Genomic DNA, 17,990 nt, shown 5'->3' with positions numbered 1-17,990 from the left:
GTATTTAAGGTTATAGTTAAATTTTGATTAAGTAATTTATAAGATTAATATTAGTTTGAATATTATTGTTATTATTCAATACTACCTACTATGGAAGATATTACTAGAGATGAAATTTATAATTTTAAATCTTCATCTTCTATAAGCACAAATCATAACAGTCGACCAAGAAGTACATACATAAATTAAAAGAATGCAACAAGGCTATTTAAAAATCATCAATCTAGATCAGTCTCTCCTAATAATTTTGAGCCTATTTATTTGGAACATAAGTTTATTGATAACAAATAATCAAACTTAAAAAAAAGGAATTTATCAAATATCTAGATCAACATTGATAAAAAATAAGATTTAAGCACTGAATTGCGTTAATCCTATGGCAGCCAATAAGAAATACAGTAGATGAAAAGACCAAAATCTACAAATTAATAAGCTAGAATTATTTAATCAGGAGTTAGCATATTAAAAACAACTGATAGCAAGTAGAATAATTAAAAATTAAATGATTTTAGTTATACAGCTAAAGATCAGCAGTCTACTAACAATAGTTATTATAATCAATTTTATAATGTTAGTAAATTATTGAATAAAAGCGATAATCTACTTGATACAAGCTCTATCCTCGATTTCAATAGCAGCAGCACAAAAAATATGTAAAAAAATTTCTAAACAGAAGGATCAGCACAAAAGAACAACTATTTTGATAAAGCATAAGAAATTCGATAAGATGATAGCTTCTTTACAAAAGAAGATTTTGATAGTAGTAAAATTTTATCTGAAAATTATTAAAAATCTAATTATGAGCAGCGAAGCTAATATAAAAAACTTTTACCAAGCTAATCTAATAAGAAAAACAATAGAAAGATTATTATATCTAACAGTAGAGATCAAATAAACTCTATTTAAGAAGAGGCAAAAACTGCCGAATCACATTTAAGTCATTAAGAACAGTCAAAACCAAAATTAACAAATTTAGAAAATCAAAGCAATAAAAAAGAACAGAAAGAAAATATTTAAGAAGATGAAAATAAGAAAACTCATACTAAAATGGAGTTTTTTGATGAAAATGAAGTTAAAAATATTTCTTATTATATTGGGAACATGGATTATGAGGATTTTAAGGTATATACAGAGGCTCAGCTATTGTCAAGAATGGATAAGGAATCTCTCATTATAAGATTACAAATACTAGAGCAAGAAAATAAAGAAATAAAATGCCATAACCTTCATCTCTCCTCTAAATTTAAAGGTAAAGATATGAAAGAAATGTCCTTTTTATTAAAAACAACAAACAAAATTCATCAGAAATTAGCAGCAGATAAAATTATCTTTGCTTGAGCTTTCAATTTATAAAGAGATTCCTTTAATTTTCTTTACTTTAATCTTATAATTTTTAATTTTTTTATTTAAATCATAGAAATGTTAAATGAATATGCAAAATTTAAAGACTATCATGATAATCTAGATAGAAAAAGTTTATACTAAAAGCATGTTTAAAAACTAGCAGATTTGTCTAAATTGTGCCATAATTAAACTGAAATTATATTGTAGAAGAATAATAAAATAGCTGAATTAGAGTAAATTATTGTTAAAAAAGACTAAGAAATTGATAGTTTAAATTTTTAAATTGCAAATTATGATACATAGAAATAATAAGATCTTTTGGAAATAGATAATTAATATAAGTAATAGATCAAAGATTTTATAGAGAGAGTAGATTATTTAAACAAAGAAAACAGGAAGATTGTTTTACTTGAGAAAACAATTAAAGATTTGATGGATAAAATTTAAGAGGATACTAAAAAATACCTTAATGCACTAGATAAATCAGAAGAAAGATATAAAGCATTATCAAGCAAACAGACAGAAAAAGAAAGGGAAATTTATGGGCTAAAAGAGAACATAAAATAATTGGAAAGTTAAATTAAATATATCTAAGAATAAAATTTAAATAGTATTTAAGATAAATGTAGTGATTATGAAAGATAGTTGTAATAAAAAGAGCTCGATTTACACTAATTGAACCTTAAGTATTAAAAATAAGAAAGTTAGTATGTTTAAGATATTAAAGAACTACAAGAAACCATTTCGAACTTGAGAAGTCAAATCTCTGGCCAAGAATAAAACTTTTAAGAGAGAGAATAGGGTTTAAGAAATTAAATATAATCAATACGAGAATAATTCGATGGATATAAAGTAGATACAATTAATTAAACAGCAGAATTAATCAAAAAAATAGAAAGCTTAGAGAGATTTTTAGAAGAAAAAAAGCAGATTGTAAAAACTTATTTTTAAGAAAAAAATTGACATTTTATATTAAATATTTATTTAGATTGAAACAAAGTTAAAGGAAATATCTTAAAAAAGTAATAGAATTGTCGAACTTTAAAAATAGCTAGAGCAGCAAGCTTTGTCTAAACAGAAAATGAAAGAAGAACACGAAAAAGAAATGAATAAACTATTCCAAACAAAGCAAGATGAAAATAAATCTCTTACTTTTAAATTCAAAGAGCTTAAGCTATACTATGAAGTAGAAATAGAAAAAATAAAGAAAGAATATGATGATCGAGTAAAAGAATGCTCATCTAGTGCAAATGATGCAAAAAGACAGTACTAAGCCATGAAAAATAATTACAACCAAGAAATGGAGGGTAAAGAAACTGAGATCGAATTCCTTAAAAATAAAGTAAAAATTTTACTTTTAAATGAAAATTGTTCATAATTTTTAAAAAAAAGTTATATGAAGAAAAGTAAAAAATAAAAGATTAGCTAGAAAGTCAGTACAAAGATATGATAAAAGATATGCAAAAAAGAATCTCATTTTTGTAGAATGAATTAGATGAACAAAAGATAGAAATTGAAGCTACTATATGTGAAGATTTAGCTGTGTATAATAGATAATCGAAATTTTGGAAAAAGAGCAGACAGATAAGAGAAGAAAAGTATTCTTATAAATCAATTAATAGTGAAGAATCTAACAATAAAGAAGCTACACCTTTAAAAAAAAAAATTCCCATATCTGCTAAAACAATACAAAATTAATAAGTAAATTATGCAGATGCTTTAAAAGTTAGATTTTAGGTTATTGCCAGAGTAAAATTTTTTGTATTTTTATTTAACTTACAATTTTTAAAATATTTGATAAAGTGTGCTGCAGCTTTTGAATAGTAACAAAATAAAATAGATAATTTAAGAGCTTAGTTAGATACATAATAAAAGAGAGCTAATGCTTTATTAAAATAACAATACATTGGAGGCTCTGCTATAGAATCATAGAACATTTAGCTAAATGATACTTAAACATTTAAAAAAGATTATGACAATTTGAACTAAATAATGAATGAGTAATTTCAAAAAGATATTTACTTAGATGAAAACGATTTAAAAGATTTATAGCTTGCTAAATAGGTAAAAGAATTAAGAGAATAACTTTATTCTCAAAAACTTAAAAATTAAGAATTATAAGACCAGTTCATAAAAAAAGAATACGAATTAAATGAATAGCATAAACTAGAAAAGAAAAATTTATAAAAAGAGTTTGATTCTATAAATTAAATAAAAATATAATAAGTTTTTGAAAAGGACATTTTGATCGAAAAATATGCTACAAAAATAGCAGAATTACAAAAATATGTAGAAGAATCAGCATAGTAACTTGAGAGTTAAGTTAAATTTACTGAAAAAATGAAATAATAATTCCTAGAATTAGATTTAAAAAATTAAAATATTGTGAATATGGTTTAAAAAGAAAAGGAAGAGTTATGTTAGATGTGGGAAAACAGAGAATCTCTTCCAAAAGATTTAAGAGAAATAGAAAATTTAAATTAGATAATTGCAAGGCTCAATATTGAAATTAAGTAGCTTAAAAACTAAATTATGAATATAAACAATAGTAAACATAGGTAAATTTAAAATATTTATTTTGCATTTATAAAATATTATTTAATTTAAAATTATTAGCACAACTTAAGGATTAGTTTTTGAAAGCCAACTAAGAACAAGTAGTGATTTTCCAACTAACTAATAAAAAATTAATTATGATATAACTGCATTTAAAACGAATAACAGAAATTAAGAAAATGATAAGAAGAATTAAACTAGTGAGAATGATATTTCTACAAATAATATGAGTAAATCAATAAATATTCCTAAAAAAGATGTAAGGAAAGATTATTCAAGGCCAAGAACTAAAACTTCAATAAAAATTGAATAAGAAAATTAGGATTACAATTTAAATTGAGTTAAAAAATTAAATCGAAAATTAGCTGATAAACCTTATTTTCTTAGATTTCAAAAAAATATTTAACTTAAACAATTTATTTTTAAGGTAAGTAAATAAATTATTTAAACAAATTACAATTTTAATTAAATCATTATTTTGATGAAAAATCTACAATATATAAAGATAATTAATAAACTAAAAGTTAAAAAATGTTTGATATTAAAGAAAATAAATAGAATACATTGTTTAATGTTCATATTAATAATTATTATGTATATTATACATATCTATCATTAATTTCATTACTAAAAACTTCATTAAAACTGATTAATAAAATTAATATTTCTTTACATAACTTTTTGATTAATATGATTTCATATTTATAAAGAAATCTAATCAAAGAATATCAATTAAAAATTTTAAAATAAAATAAATACATCAGTAAAGAGATAGATAGTTAAAGAAATCCAAATATTTATTTAAAATTTAATTTAATTTTCTCATAATTCAAAATATTTAACCAAGCAAACAAATATATTACTAAAGCAGCATAACATCAATTTTTAAATTTTATCATTTTTAGATTTATATTTCTTAATGCGTGTAACTTTGTCGTTAGATGAGCTTAGCAAAGCAATTTTTATTAACTTAGTTGCTGTTAGTGTTGTAAGAGGTTATGCTTGTAAAATCTGAACTATCGCATGGTTTGTTGTAAATTCTTGTAGATATTTATGACAATACCAAAGTTTACAATTAAACAGAGCAATAACTGAAAATAAAAAATAATACCTTCAATTATTTTTAAAATTTTTATTATTAATTATTATTTTTCTATATCTTTTCAAAACAACAAATATATCTTTTTATGAAATATACAAATATATATTGGGTCAATAAAAATTATTGATAATAAATATTGTTTTAATTTTGATCATTATTTTTATAATATCTAATTAATCAAAAGTTTTTTTAAAGATCATCATAATTCAATTTGTAAAACAATAATATATAATTTAATGAAACACAAAATATTTAAATTAATAGGCTTTTTGCATATTTATTTTTCATTTATTTAATGCAAATTTAGTTTCAAAAATAAATCTTTCCTTTTAAAATAAACTTTAAATATTTTAATATATATTAAAATATTTATAATTTAATTTTTTTACTTTTTATGGAAACTTACTTTTTTAAATCTTCAAAATACTAGAATATATTTAATTTAAATATTTTATTTCTAAATTGTCTCAATATTAAGTTCAATATTCTAACTTTCAAAGAGTAGAATTGTGAAAATGGAGAATAGCACAAAACTAAATAAAAAATTTAAATGTATTTCTGTGTAAGAAAGAAATGTTGATAAAATAAAAAAATTTTTGGAGAAAGTATAAATCAAAATTAATCAAAAAATATAAAAATAATAACAAGTTCTACTCACTATTATTATTTTTTTTAGAATAAGAAATATTTGATCATTATTTTACAATAAAACATATGGAACAGTTTGTTACTAATGTATTTGAAACTACTAGCCATAATGAATATCAATGGGTAGATCTCAAATAAATCATAAGTTTTGATAAATGTTGGAATTCAAACTTTTCAATTTTTGTAAATAATTTTTATTCAAAGATTAAATTTAATCATAAATTTTTAGTTTATAAAAATATTTAATATTTATAATGCAAATTAGTTTCTTTTTTAATTATTTTATCTATAATCAGTCTTCATTTTTAGGCTTTTCACAAAATAATTTTCAAAAAATTAAGTTCTTATCTTTATTCCTACTTAAAATAAATATAATAAATGAAATTATCGAAATAATTATCATTTATAAAACTATTTATTTAACTAAAATCAAAAATATTAATAACATAGCAGTAATCCTTTTTACTATCATTCTTTAATAGAAAACTATTTAAAAAATAAAATGTTTTTAATTACAAATAAAATGAAGTTCTTTTTAAAGTACTTTCAACAATATTCTTAAACTAAATACATCAAGACATGTAAAAAACATCCAAATATTTAATTTAAAAATATTTTTTAATATTATTTAATAGCTCAGAACATGAAAGCAAATAAGGCAATCATTAAAGCAGCAAAGCTTAATAAACCACTTCCAACACAACTAACATTAGCATCAATCCATTTTTAAACTTTATCGTTATTAGATTTGCATTTCTTGATGCAAGTGGCATAGTCGTTCAAGTCGATGAGTTTAGCAGCACAATCTCTATTAACACAGTTTCCATCAGTGTTGTAAGCAGTTAAACAGGCAGAATCTGAACCATCACCACAAGGTTTAGGAACTTGACCCAAACATTTCATCTTTTCGATATCATCAGCATATACAAAACTTAAGGCAACTAAAGCAAGCAAGCAAACAGAGATGAATTTCATTTTTTTTTATGTTGATTTTATTTATTTATTTTTATTTATTTAACATTTATAAAATTTTAAAAATTCAAATGGCTCTATATTTAAAGTGAGGTTTGCTTTTGTAATATTCTTTATTAATTTCATTCAAAAATATTAATCAATCAGCTTTTACAATTAATTAAAATTTATCAAATATGACTCATAATAATAAAATAAAATAGAACTTAAGTTCTAGAAAATTTAATCTGCTTTTGGTATTTTAGATTTGAAAAAAATGTCTATTATTTTTTGAATTTCTTGGATAAAAGCTTTTTAGCTCTAAAATAAGTTACACTAAAATTAGTGAGTAAAATTTAATTAATAAATATTATTCGAAATTCAATAATTTTTATTTAATTATGTAAAAAGATTTAGATCTAAAAATTGTAACTCTCTGAACTTTAAAATTTAATTAATTAATTTTCGAATTTTGTAACTTTTTGTTAATTAGCATAGTCGAAATTGAATAATTACTAGAATTTTTCTTCCTTCCTTCCTTCCTTCCTTCCTTCCTTTTTTTTTTGAAATTAATATTCTTTAAATTGTATAAGGCAGTGATAGAAAATAATATATTTTCAAGGTACAGCAATATATACATATAAATAACTGTATACAAATCTAAACTGAACAAAATTAATAGCTTACATCATAGAAGCATATTTTTATCATGAGGCATTAATAATTTAGGGAATTTAGATTTAAAAATGATTTTGTTAATTGACTTATTAATATTTTTATTCAAAATAAAAAAATTCATTTATGGTTACCAAAATTAGTTGAATTTGGCTTTAAGTAAATAAAAACTCTATTTCTGATATAAGTTTACAGTTCATATTAAATAAAAGTAATACGTCACAATTTTATAATTTTTTTGATTTCAATTTATTACACTTTTCTTAATTATTACGAAATAAGAGATGATAGAAAAAATAGTAGATTTGATAGGTATTTTATTTATTAAATATTCTGAGTAATTATGTTAATCATAAATAATCATAGATTTCTGCAAAGCAACCATTTTTAATTTTTTGACTAAAATAAACATTTGATAAAATTAAGTTTATTCTTTTATTTCTCAAAGAAATAAATAAACAAATCCAATACAAAAATTCCCAATAACAATTTAATCAAATGATTATCTTTCATTTTTTTTATATTATTAAAGAAGGGATTTACTCTTTTTTAACATATTATTATCTTATTAATAATTAAAAGTATATCATAGTTCATTTAACAAGTTTCACTAGATATAATTATCTATAAGATTGTCTAAAATAGATGAAATTTAAGATTGAAAAAAAATAAACTTATTATTCAAAAAATTGGATTAAATGATAAATTGAAACATATTTTTATGATTTAAAAAGTAAAAAACATTGAACCTAATAAATTTATTATGAGCCTTTTTAAAATTAAACTAATAAGCATATTTGTGATATTAATTTAATTTATAATATAGTTTTTTCATTTATTTTATTTTGTCTTTTTTAGTTACTATTGAGCTTTTTGTTGACTTAATAGAATCATTTCATATTTTTTCCTTTTATTTGCATATTCGAATTTGGTTTAAATCACTATTATATAATTATAATTTTTCATAAATTAACAATAAAATAATAAAGCTTGTGAAATAAATGTATTCAATAGAATATCAAGAATAAAATTAATCTATTTTATAGTATTTAAGTAAAAATTCTTTGAATAGATTATTATTAATAATAAATATATTTTATCTTATGAGAAAAATAATAACTAAAATCTCTATTGAAATAATAAAAGTGAAATTAATAAACTAAATACATCAAGACATATAAAAAACATCCAAATATTTAATTTAAAAATATTTTTTAATAAAATTTAATAGCTCAGAACATGAAAGCAAATAAAGCAATCATTAAAGCAGCAAAGCTTAATAAACCACTTCCAACACAACTAATATTAGCATCAATCCATTTTTAAACTTTATCGTTATTAGATTTGCATTTCTTGATACAAGTAGCATAGTCGTTCAAGTCAATGAGTTTAGCAGCACAATCTCTATTAACACAGTTACCATCAGTGTTGTAAGCGGTTAAACAGGCAGAATCTGAACCATCACCGCAAGGTTTAGGAATTTGACCCAAACATTTCATCTTTTCGATATCATCAGCATATACAGAGCTTAAGGCAACTAAGGCAAATAAGCAAACAGCAATGAATCTCATTTTTTTTAATTTTAATTTAGTTATTTGTTTAGAATTATGTATGTTTTTAGTTAATATTTATTATATCTTAAAATCCAAAATGCTAGATATTTATAGTGAAGTTTATGTTCAATATTATCTTATCAATTTTCTTGAATTTATTTATTAAATTAATTAATAAAAATCATTCTCTTTAGCAACTAAGCGAAATTCATCAAATAAAATCAGTAAAAACGAAAGTTCTAAAAATTAATATTAAAACTTATAAAATATTAAAACAATAAATTATTTTAATGTTCATTAATAATTACTTACTACTCGCTTCTTTTAGAAATAAAAAAAACTAAATGACTTTAAATGCTTTTTACAAGTAAATTGACAGATAAGCTAAATTACATGCATACAGTTTAATTAACTAAAAAATATCTTTCGAAATTAAAAGTATGTATTATTATTATTATTTGATCTACTAAAAAGATATAATTCTAAAAATTGTAACTCTCAAAATCTAATTTTTTAATTAATAAATATTCGAACACTTCATTTACATGTTGCGTCATATGTTAAGGATAAACAATATTTGTAGAAAAAAAGAAAGATATTCCCCCCGCTTTTTATACTTATACCATTCAGATCTTTTATGATGGTAATAGTTGATAAAATATTTTTATGATCTTTGCAAGATAGATAGATGATAGTTTGTTTGTAAGCGAATTTTATTTAAATAAATATACTGTATGTTAAGTTAAAAAAATTAGAGATCGCTCAGAAAATGTAATAATTGATATTGCTAATCTAAGATTACACTCTAAACAATAGTGATATTTCTTAATTTTATTATAGTTTATTTTTATTAATTACACTTTTCTTAATTTTTTCGAATTTAAGCTTAAAGAGAAAAACCACAAAGATTTTAATTAAGTTTAGATTCCTTCTAAAATTCTTAAGAATTACTTTTAAAGCAAAAAACATAACTTCTTAAAAATAATAATTAAGATATTTTTAAAAATATAAATATTCTTATTATTTATTAACTAACTTTTATCATAGGTTTGTAAAATTAAAGAGTTTTAAAGACGAAATATTTCTTTTATTGTTTAACAATCGAGAAAACTTTATTTTTTTAACTATTTAGTTTAATGTGTTATATTTTTTCTCTTTCCGTATATTTTATTATAATTTAGTAAAAAATATCAAGAAATAAGATAAACAAAGATACATTTTAGATTATTTATAGATAAAAACTATTTTATATTAACATAAAAATAGCCCCAAATTCACATTTTGTACAATTATTCAAGTTTAAAAAAATCTGAGATGGTAGTTTAAAAATTTGAATTTGATTATCTTTATAGTAAAGTTCTAACTTTAATATTAATATTTATTAGTATAAACAATAATATTATAGGTACATATTTAATAAAGTATATAAAAATAGATATGCCATAAATCCTATTAATTCTCACTTCATTAAATTTTCACTATTTATATTTTTTTGTATAGTACAATTATTTTTTAGAAAAAATACATTAATATGACAGACAGAACTTTAATACATGAGAATTTAAAGTATAATTCGATTATATACAGATTAACACAGTGAAATAAAAAGAAGATAAATGTGTAAAATTTAAAGAGAATGAAATTGATTTCAAATAAAATTTATAAACTAAATACATCAAGACATATACAAACATCAAAATATTTAATTTAAAAATTCTTTTTAATATTATTTAATAACTCAGAACATGAAAGCAACAAAAGCAATCATTAAAGCAGCAAAGCTTAATAAACCACTTCCAACACAACTAACATTAGCATCAATCCATTTTTAAACTTTATCGTTATTAGATTTGCATTTCTTGATGCAAGTAGCGTAGTCGTTCAAGTCGATGAGTTTAGCAGCACAATCTCTATTAACACAGTTGCCATCAGTGTTGTAAGCGGTTAAACAGGCAGAATCTGAACCATCACCACAAGGTTTAGGAACTTGACCCAAACATTTCATCTTTTCGATATCATCAGCATATACAGAGCTTAAGGCAACTAAGGCAAATAAGCAAACAGCAATAAATCTCATTTTTTTTAATTTTAATGTTTTTTTTGTTATTTTATATTTTAGTTTAATATTTTTTATTTTAAAATTCAAAATTCTTTCTATTTAAATTAAGCTTTATTTTGTGCAAGCCCATATTATTTTCTGATTAAATATAATTAATTGAATATATAGTTTATATAATTAATCAAAATTAATCAGAAAAAAGTAATCTGACAAAAATAAAAATAGTAACTTTTCAATTCAAATTTATTTATTATTTTATCTTCTCAAAAATAAAATAATTTTTTATGCTATTTATAATAATTTTTGGATTAATTACTAATTCATAAAGTGTATGATATAAGTAAATAAGAAAATTAATTTTTATGGAAGTAAAATAATAAACTAATATTGAAAATTTTGGTTAAAAACTTAACAAGCAGAAATTATTCGAAATTAAAAAATACAATAGTTTATTTGATCTTTAAAAAAGAAAATTAGACTTAAAGTAATAAAAGCCATCTAAAAATTCATTTTTTAATCAAATAAATTTTCAGATTTTTGAAACTTAATGTGTAACTTAACCAATATAATAGAATTTAATTATTTTATAAAGTATTATATGATTTTATTAAATTTTGCAATTTCAATAAAATGATTTTCTTTACAATGCTATTTAAATGTGCATATTTTTTGATCAAGAAAATAAATTGAATATATTTATCTAGAAAACAATCAAAAATACAAATTTATTTGAAGGAATAGAGAACATTTAATTTATTTAATTCAATAAAACTTGAAAAAAGTAGTAAGCTTATATAGATAGAGTCATCAAAATATTAATTAATTAATAAAACAGCGTATAATGAAAAATTTAAATTATGAAAATAAATTTACAATTTTATGATGCATTTTAAATTTTCATTTTAATATACACCATAATGCATAATAATTTACCACAATTTATGTAAGTAATACTAGCACCCATTTAAATGTAAAAAAGGAATAAATTTGTTCAAAAGTTTTTATCTGAATATGACATTTATATATGAGAAATTACAGAATATTTTTTTGATAAATATAGAGGGGATTACTATAAATATAATTTTAGGTTTTAAGGAAGAAGTCTTAAATTTTTTGATTTGATTATTTTAAGTTTAAGTTGATAAAATCAATATAACTACTTTAATAAAATAAGAAATCTTAATAATTTTAGTATAGAAAGTTATATTTTTCTAGGAGTTCGAAATTGATTAGTGGGAAAGAAAAATATTGAAAATTAATTAATCATTATTTCGTATTTCAATACTTTATATTTTAAGAAAAATAAAAGTAATCAATGTAAGTTGTTTTTCAAAAAGAATTAAAATTATTTTTATAAATGTATTCTTTATGATAATATTCAACTTACAGTACAAATTAATTAAATATATACAATATTTAAATTAATATTTTATTTTTATTTTTTTAATTTTTTTTTCTTTTGTATAAAATTAAATCAAAGAAAAGATTGTTTATATATATTACACTTTTTATAAAAATTCTGATAAAGTATATTCGAATTTAGTTACAAACCAATATTTGGGTCATAATAACAGAAATAATTAAAAATATCTATATGAAATTTATTTATTTACAGTTTAATGTAAATAAATAGAGGTAGAAAGAATTTTATTAAAAAATTACTGATACATTCAATTTAATAAATATATAATATATATATATATGAATTAATAATTAATTTAGTTTTTGAAGTTACAATTAATTTTTCATTTTCTTCGAATTTAAAATAAATTGTGTTTATGATCAATTACACATTCATAAAAAATTCTTACAAAATATAATTACAAATGTATTCTTTATGATAACATGAAACTTATAATACTCATTAATAAAATATTTAATTTAATATTTTATTTTTATTTTTTAGATTTTTTTACTTTTTGTGTAAAATTAAATCAAAAAAAAAAAGAATGTTTATATTACACTTTTTATAAAAATTCTGATAAAGTTTATTAGAACTAATTAACAAACCAACAGTTGGGTCATGCTAATAGAGAGAATTATAAATATCTATATACAATTTATTTATTTACAGGTTAATGAAAATAAATTAAGGTAGAAAAAATTTTATTTCAAAAAATTACAGATCAGCTAAATTTAATAAATATATAAGAATTAATAATTTTTTAGTTTTTGAAGTTACAATAATTAATTTTTCATTTTATTCGAATTTAAAATTAAATTTTGTTTATAATCAATTACACTTTCATAAAAAATTCTGATAAAATATTATAAATATAAAACACTCTATGAATGAATTTTGATAGTAATTACTTTGAGAAAATAGATTGTAGATTTTTAAGAAATCAAACCACACAATTTCTTAAATCCGAATAGAAATTTTATCTGTAAAACCTGTTAATATAGACAGTTATGAACACATAGACAAAATAATTCATTCATCATTTTCCTATTTATTTAAAATTTATATTTTATAAAGATCTAATCAAACTAAAGTCATTAGAAAGTTTTAAATATCATATTTGTTTTAAAACTTTGGTAAAATTTACTTTGGCAATAGTAAAATATTATAAAAAGTTATTTATTTTTTCTTATTTTCAAATTCACATACAATAAATGTGAATTTTTTTATTTAGATATATAAATAAAACAAATTATTTTTTAGAATAATAATAAAGCAAAAGCATTAAAACTATTTTTTTTTAATAATTTTACTTATTGTTTAATTATAAATTACATATCTTAATATTTTAAATATAAATTAATAGGAATCTATTTTTTTTAACTTCATAGTAGAGTAAATGAAAAAAGAAATTAAAATCTTAAATTTGGATTTGCTCATCAAAAAAAATAATAATGATCTGAAATAAAATTATAAGTTTATTGATAAAATTTGTAACTTTAGTTATTGTAATCTAATATTTATAATTTAAATTGATCTTTTCAAATTAATTAATTTCGAGAAGCTCTAATAAAAGCTGTAAATTAAGTTAAAAATTCGATTTTGGCTAAAAATAGATTGAATTTATTTCACAGATAAGCAAATAAAATCTAAACATATAGATTGATAGATAAATCTATCATTTAATTTAGTAATCAACAGTTTCAACTTTTTAAGAAGGAAATCTATAAATAAATATATTTGATTTGGCTTTTTCTTGTTCCATTAAATTTATTTACTAATTTATCAATAAATTCCTAAATTATTACAAAAAATAATTTTACTTTACATTTTTAGATATTTTGTTCAAATCTTCTTCAAAATTTATCTGTAATTTATTTGAAAAATATATTTTATTTTTTTAATTTTTAACAAATATGTTGGTAAATTCATAATGCAATTTAAAATAATTCATTAATTTTATTTTTAATTGAATTCATTATAATGAAAAATTATTTTTATAGTTTTAAAAATTTTATCATATTATTATAAAGCTTTAAAAAATTAAAAACAAAATTTTATTTAAAAAATTTTTAAAAAGGTTGTCGACACTGGGACTTCCCAAGCGGTCCCCCACCTTAGTACTAACCCAGCCTTAAGGCGCTTAACTTCGGAGTTCGAATGGGATCCGGTGTTTTCACCTTAGTATGGCCGACAACAAAATTAATAAAGAATAATTAGTATAAATAATTATCGAAAATTCTATTTTTAAAATTAAATTAAAAAATATTAATTTATTTAATAATAATAATAATAATAATTTTTTTTTTAATTTTATCTTAGAGATAAAAAATAGAAAATTTATTTATCAATAATTTTAATGAAGAGATAAAAAATATTTGCTTAAAAATTAAGTAATTATTTATTTTTATAGAATTGCAAGACATTTTTAAGCAAATAAATTGATTATAATAATTTTAACATAAGAGTATTTAATTTATATAATAAATTAATTTACATTAGGAAACAAATTTAAGCTAATTATTTAAGGAAAGCTATACGTATTAACATTAGATAGAAGATATTACTTAAATTATAAATGAAAATTTTAATGAAAATTTATTAAAAATATGTTAAATAAAATCAAATATTTATTTTTGATAAAGTTTAACTTTTTAAGGATTACTTGATAATAGTTATAAAATTTATTTTAAAATATAAAAAAGCTGAAATATAAAATAAAATTATTGTTAAATAAGATTTTATGAATTTAAAGTAAGCCAAATACTTTTCAGAATTATTTTAATGATTATAATAAATTTAATTATTTCTTTATTTTAATTTTATCATACAAATAATATTTTTTATTAATCCTTTTCAAGTTAATTTATTTTATTTAATAAAAAAAAATTCATTTTAACTCAACTATGTTGATTTTTTGTTTAATGAAATTTAGAATACTTAATGTGTTATCTTTATTCGAGCAAAAAACTGAAGTTTTTTCTTTGTCATGCTCCACATAAGCTATATCATTAGTAGTTTGGTTCTTTAGATAGATTTTAAGTCCCTCGCTATTTGTTTGTGTGGATGTTTATTAATAACCAAGCTGATTCATCTCTTATATTATGAAATTTTACAAATTGATGTAGCCTTAATTCCTTTAAATTAAGTTTTTATATCTCAAAATAATAATTTATTTGGTTTCTTCGTTCAGTTTATCATCAAACTCCATTTGATTGGAAATGCTAATTCTTGTAGAAATTTATCCTGTCTCACTGTTCAAAATTCCCTTAATTTAGCCAATTTAGGGTAAAAAAGGTATCCTTTCAAATTTAGAGAACTTTATATTTTTAAGCTCATTTTTGTTAATTGTCAGTGCACCTTATTCATGCTGGTATAGATTAAGAGAAATAGCTTCATCGTTACCATATACTGAGGTTAATATTCTTTAACCGCTTTACTCTCTTTGCTATTCTAAAAATATTTAAATATCTTAATATTTACGAGGATATATCAAATTTTTGGGGTTAATTTATTTAACATATTCACAAAATTCTTAAACATGCATTCTGTTATCAAGTGGAGTATAAAATATTTGGTTTCTAAAAAGGCCTAAGATAGGAGCTACCACATGAGGACTCTGCATATAAGGGTCAACAAGTAAAATTGAAGAAGAGAATTCCTCTTAATTTGGAATTGATTCATTTATTAATTTGAGCAACTGCATCGTATTTCCAAGTCTCAAGCTAGAATCAACAACAAAAAATATAGATGGTGTTCTATTTATTATCAATGACTACAAAGGCTATGACTTGCTTAATTACTAAAAAGCTATAAAATCTGGCAATATGCTTATATTTTAATTTTTTTATACAAATTAGTCATAAGCTGAGAAGGGATTCTCAGGGTTTTCACAAAATATCTTTTTTTAGAGGATTTCATTTAAAAATTCAACGTTACTATTACCAAAATGGATATATGGTAAAGCACTTTCACAAATAATATAAAAATGTCTAATAAAAGAAGCAAGCTTCTTTTCTAATATATCTAATAAGTCTAAAATAATACCACCGTCTCTGATAGGAATAATTAAATTTTGTTTTTATTGTAGTAATTACTAAGCTAGCTAGAAAAATTTGATAAGATATGCCTCACTAAGATATGAAGTATTAAATTATTTTGTCAAAGCAGTTAATTCTTTTGATGTGTTCAAGAAGGGAGTGACAAACAAAAAATCTAAAGAATCCTTTAACTTAGAGCTTTAATCAAGGTTAAGGGTGTGTCTGATGTTATGTTTACAAGCATTGTTAAAAACAGCTAGTCTATTAGAATGATATTCTAAAATCCAGACACAACTTCCAATAGAATAACCACTGCTAACAGGTTCAATAATAGTATCTACTCCCTCTAATTGTAGCTTTTATCCAAAGTTCATTGTTGTAATTTTGCTTAAAGCATTTTGAATATCTTCATAACTAAAAATATCTGCCCACTAATTGATTTCCAAATCATATTGTGTTTCAAATAAATCCAAAAATTCACTCTCTTAAAAATATGAATTTTATGAATTTTAAAAATATTATCCATTTTTATTTTCAGAAGAAGATAAATCAATATTTCTATTTCTATTCTAAACTAGTTTGTAATATTCTTGAAGCACATGCTATCCTATCTAAGCTACAGGGACAGTAGCATAAACCTTGGCTTTTAGTTTATTTTGTTAAAATAGGAATGGTAAAAGGAAGATGTCATCAATTGATGTTATTAAGATAAAATCAATAGAATTTTAGTCAATATTATTTAAAAAAGTTAAATCGAACTTCATAGCTCCTTTTATATAGTGTTTATCTTTTATCTTTGTATAGAATGGTGACTTTTGATTATCTTCCTATTATTCTATTTCCATTAAATTGTTGTTTTTAGATATATTAACTGATTAATTAGAAATAAATAATCTGGTTTCTTCATCAATTTTAACTTTTTTTTTTAATTCATCAATAGTTTCTTCTTCCTCTTCCCCAAACTCACACTAAGGCAAATAGTAAAGCAGCTTATCTTAAGGAAAATGGCGAAGAAATAAAAACTTAGTGGAGTTTAATTCTAAAATATTCAAGGAATATTCTTGATTAGATCCATAAAGTGAGTAGAAGTTCATAGAATGATTAATTGATTGATTGATTGATTGATTGATATGATTAGGGATAATATTAAAAACAATTAGTTAATTAATATTAATAAAGATAGATATATTTTGATTTTAAACAAATAAAAAATTAATAAAGCAAATTATGTAATAAATGATATATATAAAGATACTCAAAATGATACATCAAATTAGATAGACAATTTACCAATTATAAAATTCATATTATATTTAAAGAAAGCTAATTTTATTTCTTAAAATCATAAAATATTTTTTTAATAATTTCAGAAAAATGTATTAAAAAAAAAATATTAAAGCTTATTTACAAAATCTATAAAATATATAAACAAAATATTCATTTTTATATACTTGAGGAATTTTTTAAATAATAAAAATGGTTAATTAAATTATTTAAATTTAATAAAATTAATAATACATTTTTGCTTTTTTAAAATATTTTCAAATAATGTAATTAAATTAATTAATAATAATTTAATAAAATTTCTAATCTATCAATTTTAAATTTTCTTTTTTATTAAAAAATTAATTAAAATGTGATCTAAAGGTTATTTGATTAT

The 17,990-nt window shown here is 20.3% G+C and overlaps 5 protein-coding genes across 5 annotated transcripts; 1 reads left to right on the top strand and 4 right to left on the bottom strand. All coding sequences in view use genetic code 6, as the record gives it.

The window, feature by feature from the left end:
* Positions 1-30: 30 nt before the first annotated feature.
* TTHERM_01159970 (hypothetical protein) lies at positions 31-4,240 on the top strand (the record flags this gene model as incomplete). Its single annotated transcript, XM_001018288.2, has 6 exons — positions 31-1,249; positions 1,418-2,277; positions 2,333-2,686; positions 2,737-3,093; positions 3,148-3,902; positions 3,961-4,240. Exons 1-6 carry the CDS (start codon positions 91-93, stop codon positions 4,238-4,240), a joined length of 3,765 nt encoding a protein of 1,254 aa, XP_001018288.2. The 5' UTR covers positions 31-90.
* A 2,046-nt stretch (positions 4,241-6,286) lies between these two features.
* On the bottom strand, positions 6,287-6,811 carry TTHERM_01159960 (transmembrane protein, putative; the record flags this gene model as incomplete). The annotated part of the gene is made up of 1 exon (XM_001018287.2): positions 6,287-6,811. The coding sequence occupies exon 1, from the start codon at positions 6,746-6,748 to the stop codon at positions 6,287-6,289; it is 462 nt and encodes a 153-aa protein (XP_001018287.2). The 5' UTR covers positions 6,749-6,811.
* A 1,697-nt stretch (positions 6,812-8,508) lies between these two features.
* TTHERM_01159950 (transmembrane protein, putative) lies at positions 8,509-8,847 on the bottom strand (the record flags this gene model as incomplete). The annotated part of the gene is made up of 1 exon (XM_001018286.1): positions 8,509-8,847. One exon carries the CDS (start codon positions 8,845-8,847, stop codon positions 8,509-8,511), a length of 339 nt encoding a protein of 112 aa, XP_001018286.1.
* Positions 8,848-10,567: 1,720 nt separating this feature from the next.
* Positions 10,568-10,906, bottom strand: TTHERM_01159940 (transmembrane protein, putative; the record flags this gene model as incomplete). The annotated part of the gene is made up of 1 exon (XM_001018285.1): positions 10,568-10,906. The coding sequence occupies one exon, from the start codon at positions 10,904-10,906 to the stop codon at positions 10,568-10,570; it is 339 nt and encodes a 112-aa protein (XP_001018285.1).
* A 4,042-nt stretch (positions 10,907-14,948) lies between these two features.
* TTHERM_01159920 (hypothetical protein) lies at positions 14,949-17,501 on the bottom strand. The gene has a single exon (XM_001018283.2). It carries the CDS (start codon positions 17,422-17,424, stop codon positions 15,181-15,183), a length of 2,244 nt encoding a protein of 747 aa, XP_001018283.1. The 5' UTR covers positions 17,425-17,501; the 3' UTR covers positions 14,949-15,180.
* Positions 17,502-17,990: the final 489 nt, after the last annotated feature.

Source organism: Tetrahymena thermophila (genome assembly GCF_000189635.1).
Source record: "Tetrahymena thermophila SB210 genomic scaffold scf_8254593, whole genome shotgun sequence".
Classification (NCBI taxonomy): domain Eukaryota; phylum Ciliophora; class Oligohymenophorea; order Hymenostomatida; family Tetrahymenidae; genus Tetrahymena; species Tetrahymena thermophila.
Note: the sequence above shows the minus strand (reverse complement) of the source record. Positions and strands in the feature narration are given on the sequence as shown.